General features: G+C 44.4%; 1 protein-coding gene across 1 annotated transcript; it reads right to left on the bottom strand.

Moving 5' to 3' along the window:
• Positions 1 to 1871: 1871 nt before the first annotated feature.
• LOC306701212 (potassium channel subfamily K member 13) lies at positions 1872 to 10153 on the bottom strand (the record flags this gene model as incomplete). The annotated part of the gene is made up of 2 exons (XM_079166468.1): positions 1872 to 2638; positions 9817 to 10153. The coding sequence occupies 2 exons, from the start codon at positions 10151 to 10153 to the stop codon at positions 1872 to 1874; spliced, it is 1104 nt and encodes a 367-aa protein (XP_079022594.1).
• Positions 10154 to 10508: the final 355 nt, after the last annotated feature.

Here is a 10508-nt window from a genome sequence, read left to right as displayed (position 1 = left end):
TGCCTCTTTTTTATTAGAGAGTATGCTCAATTACTGCAGTGCATTGTTCGCAGGTCTCCAAAAAATGTCTAGAAGTGAGTTCTAGGTAATCTGTAGCAGAAGGCTACTGCTACGGATTAAATGGAAGAAAGAAAAGAGCTCACATCGTGTTCTAAAGTCCCGGCACTGGCTTCAGTTAGAATACATGTTAAAATTCTATTACTTTTCTATATCTGGATTAATGGGCTCGTCCCCGACTATTTAATTTAAAATGTCTTTCATTAGACTTTACAAATGTTAGTAGCGCCCTCAAATCCACAGATTCTCTATTGCTAACTAAAACTAGGACAACAAACTATGGAAAAGCTGCTATCTTCAGTTAGTTCTCTTACCTAAACAGTGGAATTTATGCCTCTGGATCCAAGGGCAGGAACATCAATTAAGGTTTAAAAGCACCTACTAAAAACTTTAATCATTGCTTACTCACTTACTTACTTATTTAAAATGATATACATTTCAGTACAGTTATTTAATATTACAATAATGATGATGATAGATAATAATTGGATGGCTATTATTGTTACGGTTATTAAATTAGCATTGGCATCCAGCAATGCAGTGTTTTTATATCAAGTTTATATGAAGATCAGGTAATCTCTTGGACCAGTAGCAATGTTCTATTAAAACACACAAACATTGCCATGATGACAACCTGATGAATGTATGAGCAAAGGCCTTTGTATTATTTAAACAAGATATTTAATTTGAACAGGTTTACTGGCCTGCACTTCGGTGACTAGTTTTTTCATGTGTTTAAAGGCACTCCAGCAGAGGGAGACATTGCTCTGGTGTTGCTTTCCTAGCAGCCAAAGCTGACAGTGACACCACATTGCATCAGAAATGAGTTTGAGAATGCTGAGGAACAACAATTGCGGGAAACCCCAATTCAATAATTTTAATAACTAACTGCCTACGTGATTTCCACCCATGACAGACCACAAAAAACACTCAGCTCGTTGTGCACACCTCCAGCAGGTGTAAACTACAGATACCTGATTTCACAGGAACAATTACATCATCGGAGGATCAGCCAGAGGGCTGTCAGTGAAATCCCACTGCATCAGATGTGAGTTGCAGAATAATAAGTAACAATAACAAATGAAGGATAACAAACATGTTTTTGTGAGCTGTTTCATCAGTGCAAAGTTTGGCTGATTTTATAAGTGTTTTGTTTTTTTCTTGCACAGCTGCAGACTGTGTGACTCTTGTCTAGTCCTCACACGATCACCAGGATAAGAATCCTGTGCAGGATGATTTTTCACGTTCCAAATGGAAAGAAATGTGTTATTAAAAGTTATAACTGGTGATGCAGGTGGATCTAGTGCTACCCAGCAACATTCAACTTGCTGAGAAACTTCTAATTCAATATTCTATGTGTAAATCTTATACGTAGGTTGGATAATGGATTTCTTGATAAACAGTTCCCCACCGTGTCAGGGTCACTGGTGTGTTGTCCTCCAAATTTCACTTCTCCACATGATCTCCATAGAGTTGCGTCATTTCTAATCTTGTACACAAATACTTACGAACACAATTATTTCACAGGCATGTTTTGAAACGTGCTGATGACTTGCTGACCACTTGTTAATGATTGTGTGTCTTGGTTTAGTTTCATTCAAACATAAATTCACCAACAATGTGGTAGATGATTTTTACAGTAGCTCAGTCATCTGAGACAACATTAACAGCATTTTAACCCTTTGATTACTAATTAGAGGTACAGATTACTATTGCTGTGTTTGTTATTATGTGTTCAGAAATAATTTAATTTTGCCAGGTAGGCAGTGGTCTAGCATAGATTACATTCCTTTCATATGAACTAATACCCAGCTCTATCTCTCTCTGTGGCACACCGTTTCTACCTGTGCCTCATCACAAAGGCATTTTCCAATAGCATTTGGAACAAAGGAGTGCCACATCATACGGTGGCCTGAACTAAAAACTGCTTGTACCTGGCGTCTATGCAGAGTGTCATCTTCACAATAGCATATAGGTGGCTCAGAGTCAGAAGAACAGAGTTTGAACAGTGATCTGAGTTGCAGCCTATAGTGGCGGATACAGCTACACATCCAAGCCATTGTTCCAAGCATCCAGTTCAGCCCCTGTTTGATGATCACAGAGATGGTGTTAAAGAGGGAATAAGTGCAGCACACTCCCAAGAGCATCAGGAGACAATTTGCAACCTGGTACGCCAAGATGTTCTCATGGTGCTCTCGCTGGCCACTAACAAAGTCCCCAAAGCCCACCGTGCTGAACGCCACGAAGCAGAAGTAGAGGGACTCCATGTAAGTCCAGCCCTCCATGGTTGAATAGAGAGAGGCAGCCCCACATGCAACCAGCAGGACAACAACAAAAAGGATGAGGGTGACTTGGTATACTGATGGTTTCCATTCTTCATTTTTGTTGTCTTCACTGGCTCGGCCCTCCAGTCCGCTGTGTCCAGTTCTTCTGTGGCACCAGAATATCAGCAAGCTCAGCAATGTTATGACTCTCTCCAGGAAGAGATTGAAGAAGAGTATGGTGGCTGAGCAGCCCAGCAACCCATAGAAAACAAGCAAGACCTTCCCTGTCACAGTGGAAGGGGCCGTCACTCCAAACCCTAAGAGAAACACTTAAGGTTAAAGGTCTCATCTGTGATTACGCACGCTATCATAACATTGGTGTCTTTTCACAGAGGATTGTGTCACTGGAAATGTTTTGTGTTCAGCAATTGCTTAGAAAGTATGACAAGTCAACATCCCCTTTTATGCCCTGTAAGGATGTTAGAAGTTTAAACTGTGTACATTTTAAAAATAAAAATGGCCTGTATTTTGACGGGAGAAGATATGGAACAAAAATGCAAAACACATGTAAAAGTTAATGTTTATGAAATATTAAGAAAATAACTGAAAAAAGTGATCAGAAATCTACATTAAATAAATGGATTATCAAGATAAATAACCATATTTGCTTATTTTCCTGCAAACTTATTTAGGTAGCTTTTGGCCCATAATATATGATTTAGTTTGTGTGCTTAACAACAAAATAAATGTTTATTTTTCCTCCAAATTTCCCTGAACGAAAACTTGACCTTTGAGTCAGCAGTCCACAGTGTGAGGCTCTTACCTCCGGCAAACACCGGAGGTGGTAGTGGAGGTTGTGGCTTCCCTCCTTCCCTTGGTTTGTCTTTCACAAGTTAATGACCGGATTGTATTGAAATGTTGATGTTTCCGAGGAAACAGAAATCTATTAATGTTGATGATGTCAAGACCTTTACCCTAGTAACAAGTAAGTAGCTGTTGTACAGCTTCTATCATCGACGCAAAATGTTGAAAAGTAATTTTCAACATGTCCATTTCTGTCTTTTGTCAAATGTCTCTGTGATCACTTTTGTCAAATGTCTCCTTGCTGCACAGAATCAGTTAATCCCTGTTATCTCTTAATGCACGGTGGTTTACTCTAACATCCCACTCATTAATGAACATCATCTGTCAGTTTTTCCTTTCCAGGGCATACCAAACAACTCCTCTGTAATCTTCCTGTTTCACACATTCCATCCGGTCTCAAACTTCTGGAGGCGTATGTGGGAAATCTGGAGGATATCACAGTTATGAGTTCACACCAAACGCAATTCGTGCCGCCGGTCTCAATGGGGACCATGTGTGCTCATTCGCGTGTTTTGTTAGTTCTCTCCGCAAAATAAATAACTTTTAAAATACTTGTTTTCTCAATGGAGCATAGATCGGTGCTATTCTATGCTAACATTGTAGCAGCTCCATCAACACTCACAATAACGTAATATAGACGTAAATACGGCAGCGACTTTTTCATTGTTTGTATCATATGGTTTACACACACACACATTTATACACATAGTTTGGTCTCTATTGTTATGAGGTATCGTAGAGCTCTGGTTGAACACAGATGGCTACTGTATTTGTTTCCTGATTCAACAACGGCAGCACGTCAGTGATGACAGGAGAAACATCTCTAAAGCCTCAAACCCTGAACCCTCAAGGATTTACTGACGTCACCTGGAAAGTGGTTGAGTGTGAGAGACAGTGAGGGCTTGAAATGGTGTAAATAGGAACGGGACAGCATGCAACATATCACATTACCATGAAAACGACAAAATTAGATGTATAATTGTGGGTATTTATTTTATACTTTGTACTCCCTGATTTCAAAGTCTTCCAGGCTCTTTCCTCAAAGGATGAGAGGTAACTTCATATAATCTATTTACTCGTTTTTGTCAAAACAGCTTCAATGACAACATCAAATATTTGATGAATAAATAAATAAATATCTTCCGATTTGCTCCGGCCCTCGGTTCAATTATATCCGGCTGATAAACATGGCCGCACTTCGCACTCGGGTTAGGGTTAACCAGCGATTTGCCGACTTTGCAGCTCAGAAATTTAAATTTGAACTGCTCAGCAAACCAAAAGAGCACATGTGCACATCCAAATGGAAATGATAGACCTCCAGTGTAATGACACACTCGAGGCAAAGTATGACTCTGTGGGCACTGCACAGTTTACAAGCTTCATCCCCGAAACGATGCCTCAACTCCGCCTACATGCTGCTCAAACACTCTGCATGTTTGGAAGCACATACCTGTGTGAGCAGCTTTTTACAGGAAACCCACACAGGAGTCGTCTCACACTGATGCACACCTTCACTCCATCTTGAGGGTTTCCATAGCACAGAACCTAACCCCAGACATTATTGAACTGGCAGCCAAGAAAAGATGCCAGACATCTGGCTCCGGTACATATGCATAAAAGAATGTAGCCTATTTGTTTTTGCACTTTGTCCAATATCCCTTCTATCCAGTTTATTATTTGTTGCCTGGTGGCAGTCTTTTAGGTACTGTGTGGACTGGCGACAGTCTGTGTATGTAATGTATGTATGCAATATGTTACTTGTATGGTTTTAACAGCAGACACTGTATGTATGTTTCCAAGACAAATTTCCTTCAGGACAATAAAGTCTATCTGAATCTTATTAAACGTTAATGACCCTCTCTGTGATTGAGTTTGAGAGCCCTGGCATACAGTATGCTGTATTATGCTAAAAGCTGTCATTTTGTAACTTTTTTGGTTGTTGGTGTGCCGCGGGATCTTATTAATGTAAAAAATGTGCCGCGGCTCAGAAAAGGTTGAAAAACACAGTCCACAACTTCTGTCTATATGAAATATCTCAACAAATATTGAATGGACTGCTATTAAATTTAACCTAGAGAACCATGAATCTAATGACTTTGGTGATCCTCTGACTGTTCGTGAAGCACCACCAGCAGCTCAAAGTTTTCACTCATCTTGAGAAATATCTCAACATCTACTTGATGGATTGGCACAAAATCGGACTTTTCTTTTAGTGCTACATACCATGAAGTTGACATTTGTGGTATTTGCCAAAAATTGCCTTCAAAACATGCCTTCCTTAGGATGAATTGTAATAACATTAACCGTTAACTGTTTTTTTCTAGCTCCACCATCTAGTCAAAATTTGATTGGTCAAACACTTTGGTATTTGACCTGTAAGACATTCTCGTTAGCCTCAGCTGCACTTTGTGTTAAGCATGCTAACACACTAAACTCAGACGGACAGAGAACACGGTAAACATTATACTTGCCCCACAAGTAACATCATTATCGTGACCATGTTGCCATATAAATATTTAGTTAAATAAAAAAACATTTATGCCTCAGTACAGCGACAGAGCCAATTACATGGCTGTGAACTTGTTTTTTTAAAGATTGTTTTGGCACCGAAGAGGTAGGACAGCCACATACTGTATGTTTTGTTTCGTTATGCCTATCCCTGTCCAAAAAGTTATAAAAAAATGTTTGTAGATAGTGTGCTGAAAGGAAGGAAGGAATGAAAGGCAGCTCTTTAGAGAGGGAATACAAACGTGGGAGTCATAACCATGACCCAGGTAGCCAAAATGATCTGGGCCAGATCCGGCTTAAGCTCGGCACGCCGGAAGAAACGCGTCGGGCCGAGTCCGGTTGCCGACTCTCAGCAGACTCGGCATGAATGACGCCCCAGAATCGGGACGAATACACCGGCCCGATTCCGGGTGCCGACACTGCCGTCACTGGGCCATAATCGAAAATAACCAGGGCCAGCATCGGCCCGAACTCGGCTCGCCGGATGAAACGCATCGGGCCGGGTCCGGTTGCCGACTCGTCTGAGACTCGGCATGAATGACGCCCCAGAATCGGCCCGAATACACCGGGCCGATTCCGGGGGCCGACACTGCCGTCACTGGGCCATAATCGAAAAGAACCGGGGCCAGCATCGGCCCGCCAGAAGAAATGCGTCGGGCCGGGTCCGGTTCGGGTCCGGTTGCCGACTCGTCTGAGACTCGGCATGAATGACGCCCCAGAATCGGCCCGAATGCACTGGCCCGAATCCGGGTGCCGACACTGCCGTCACTGGGCCATAATCAAAAATAACCAGGGCCAGCATCGGCCTGAACTCGGCTCGCCGGATGAAACGCATCGGGCCGGGTCCGGTTGCCGACTCGTCTGAGACTCGGCATGAATGACGCCCCAGAATCGGCCCGAATACACTGGCCCGATTCCGGGTGACGACACTGCCGTCACTGGGCCATAATCGAAAAGAACCGGGGCCAGCATCGGCCCGCCAGAAGAAATGCGTCGGACCGGGTCTGGTTCGGGTCCGGTTGCCGACTCGTCTGAGACTCGGCATGAATGACGCCCCAGAATCAATCAAGTTTCAGACCAGACGTTCAGGCATTGAGGACGGCAACAATGGGACTGCGGTTGAAGGAGGTTTCTTTAGGTGAAACAGGCACCACGCTCCTGTGTGACGTCTCCACAGGTCAGCCACGGCCGGTCATTCCCACCAGATGGAGACGGCAGGTTTTTGACGCTATTCATGGTCTGTCACACCTCGGTAAGAGGGCCTCTCAGATGTTGGTGGCAGCTAACTTTGTCTGGCACAGGCTTAAGAAGGAGGTGCTAAAGTGGGCCGGGACTTGCGTGGTGTGCCAACGCTCCAAGGTGCACCGCCACATAAAGGCCCCATTGGCACAGTTCTCGGTTCCAGAAAGGAGGTTAATGTAGACCTGGTTGGACCTCTTCCTCAGTCCCGTGGTTTCACACATCTCCTCACTACTGCCTATCACCCACAAGCTAATGGGTTGTGTGAGCGGTTCCATCGCTCAATAAAAGCTGCTCTTCGGGCCAGCCTCAAGGACGGTGGCTGGGTGGACAGGCTCCCGTGGGTCGTATTGGGGCTCAGGACAGCCCCCAAGGAGGACTTTCAAGCTTCATCCGCCAAGTTGGTTTATGGCCAGCCGCTGCGGGTCCCTGGGGAGTTCATCTAATGACTTTGGTGATCCTCTGACTGTTCGTGAAGCACCACCAGCAGCTCAAAGTTTTCACTCATCTTGAGAAATATCTCAACATCTACTTGATGGATTGGCACAAAATCGGACTTTTCTTTTAGTGCTACATACCATGAAGTTGACATTTGTGGTATTTGCCAAAAATTGCCTTCAAAACATGCCTTCCTTAGGATGAATTGTAATAACATTAACCGTTAACTGTTTTTTTCTAGCTCCACCATCTCGTCAAAATTTGATTGGTCAAACACTTTGGTATTTGACCTGTAAGACATTCTCGTTAGCCTCAGCTGCACTTTGTGTTAAGCATGCTAACACACTAAACTCAGACGGACAGAGAACACGGTAAACATTATACTTGCTAACAAGTAACATCATTATCGTGACCATGTTGCCATATAAATATTTAGTTAAATAAAAAAAACATTTATGCCTCAGTACAGCGACAGAGCCAATTACATGGCTGTGAACTTGTTTTTTTAAAGATTGTTTTGGCATGTGCAGGTCGGCCAGGACAGCCACATACTGTATGTTTTGTTTCGTTATGTCTATCCCCAGTCCAAAAAGTTATAAAAAAATGTTTGTAGATAGTGTGCTGAAAGGAAGGAAGGAATGAAAGGCAGCTCTTTAGTGAGGGAATACAAACGTGGGAGTCATAACCATGTTATATATGAAATGTCATGTGTTTGATCTTGGGGAAGAAAAACGCCAGAAAGTCTGATTTAGTTGATTTAGTCCGGGAACTGTTGACCCGGACGGGGGACATCGTCGGGCGGTGGAAAGAACACTTTGAGGAACTCCTAAACCCGACCAACATGTCCTCTGCAGAGGAGGCAGCGCCTGAAGACCTGGGGGGCTCACCCATATCCCTGGCAGAGGTCGCTAAGGTAGTCAAAAAGCTCCTTGGTGGCAAGGCGCCGGGGGTGGATGAGATCCGCCCTGAGATGCTGAAGGCGCTGGACACTGTTGGGCTGTCTTGGCTGACACGCCTCTTCAGTGTCGCATGGGGGTCGGGATCAGTGCCCATGGACTGGCAGACCGGGGTGGTGGTTCCCATTTTCAAAAGGGGGACCGGAGAGTGTGCTCGAATTATCGGGGTATACTCAGCCTCCCGGGGAAAGCTTATGCCAGGGTGCTGGAAAGGAGGCTCCGACCGTTTGTCGAACCTCGGATTCAAGAGGAGCAGTGCGGATTCCGTCCCGGCCGTGGAACAGTGGACCAGCTCTTCACCCTCGCAAGACTACTGGAGGGGTTCTGGGAGTTTGCCCAACCAGTCTACATGTGTTTTGTGGACTTGGAGAAGGCTTTCGACCGGGTCCCTCGGGGGTTCTTGTGGGGGGTGCTGCGGGAGTATGGGGTGCCGGACCCGTTACAACGGGCGATCCGGTCTCTGTACGACTGCAGTAGGAGCTGTGTCCGCATTCTCGGCAATAAGTCAGACACGTTCCCGGTGGGTGTTGGCCTCCGCCAGGGCTGCCCTTTGTCACCGGTCCTGTTCGTGACTTTCATGGACAGGATTTCTAGGCGCAGCCGGGCGGTGGAGAACGTCAGGTTCGGGGGTCTCGGGATCACCTCTCTGCTATATGCAGACGAGGGAAGTCTGGGTCAGCCTGCTTGGCCTGCTGCCACCGCGACCCGACCCCGGATAAGCGGAGGAAAATGGAATGGATGGAATGGAAAATCCCATCGGTTACATCATGAGATGATTGCGATCAGTAAATATGGAAGTTGTTGTACAAAGGAAATTGATCCAGGCTGAGTGTCGTTTGTCCCTCAGTTTCCACAGTGACAGAGAGTGCCTGAAGATAGTGGTTACATTTAGAAGGCTGTAAATTGATTCTCAGAAACGAGGCTGGTTTAATTTGTAATGTTTGCCCTAAGCTCTATGGGTTCAGGTGAAATATGGATTTGGATGGATTGCAGTGGAGTTAAAACATCTGTACCCTGTCCCCCCCCCCCCCCCCCCCCCCCCCCCCCCCCCCCAAATCAATATGGCTTGCCCTGTCTAATAGGATTAGTTCAATTGTGTGTGTTACTTGGAAATGGTATTGATTGGTTGTCAACGGGTCCTCTCTGTTTCAGCACATGCTTAACAATTGGCCTTTGTTTTATCTGTGTATCTGTCATTTTGCATGACATAACATTTTGGCCGCAGCAGTCAGAACGAAACAACCATCACTTGGTAATGAGGCTTGTCTTACATAATTTGTTGAAGTTATCAACTTTTCAAATTCTGCACTTCACATTTAACTGTAAAATTGACAAAGTTAAAATTCAAGTTTTTCACAGGCTGATCATTCATTAAAACCAAGCAACATTTTGGAACTGAAACTGTATTTTGTGTTCTGTTTTACAAATATGGATTGTGGATGAAACAGCAGATGTTACCATTTTCAATATAGTATTATATCCTGACTCACCAATGGTGGAGACTACAGTACCCACGAAGTAGAAGGCACCTGGGATGTCCCATAAGGCTCTGCCTTGTTTTGTCCGGATGCCTGCAGTCCTCGCCTCTTCATAGTGGCGCAATAGGGATTTCAGCTCTTCACAACTAATATTATGCTCATGACCGAAGTCTCTTAGCCTCGTTTCCCAGAGCTGGTGGGCCTTTAGCTCTGCTGGTCTCTCCAAGGAGGAAAATATGGCTGCACCAGCCAGCATGTAAAGAGCAATGAGCACGGAAAGCAGGTAAAAACGAGCAGTTTCCCTGCTGGGGCTCAGGGATGGGCAGCAGCAGGAGAAATCTTTCTTCATTGCCTCTTGTTAAGGCTGCAGATGGATTTTCTTCTTTGTGTGCTGTAAAGTCATGTGCTAAGTAACAGCATCAAGATGAACGATATTTGCTCAGTTGTTTGACACCATCTGTATACAGGTGCTGCAGAGGAGAAAATTGTTAGTCTAGTTTGCTCTTCTCACTGTCTATATATTTAATCCATGTAATTCTGTCTTATTCTATGCAATTAACACTACTTACATAACAACAGTTTCCCCATCCGAAAGTGAGTTGGTACTCGTTGCTTCTGGATCTGGAGGTGGCTTCAACGATGGTGGTAATGATCTGTATATGGCTACTGCTTATCACCAACTCAATAATCCATCTTTACTCTCC

The sequence above is a fragment of the Pholis gunnellus genome, assembly GCF_910591455.1.
Source record: "Pholis gunnellus genome assembly, chromosome: 9".
Taxonomy (NCBI): Eukaryota; Metazoa; Chordata; class Actinopteri; order Perciformes; family Pholidae; genus Pholis; species Pholis gunnellus.
Note: the sequence above shows the minus strand (reverse complement) of the source record. Positions and strands in the feature narration are given on the sequence as shown.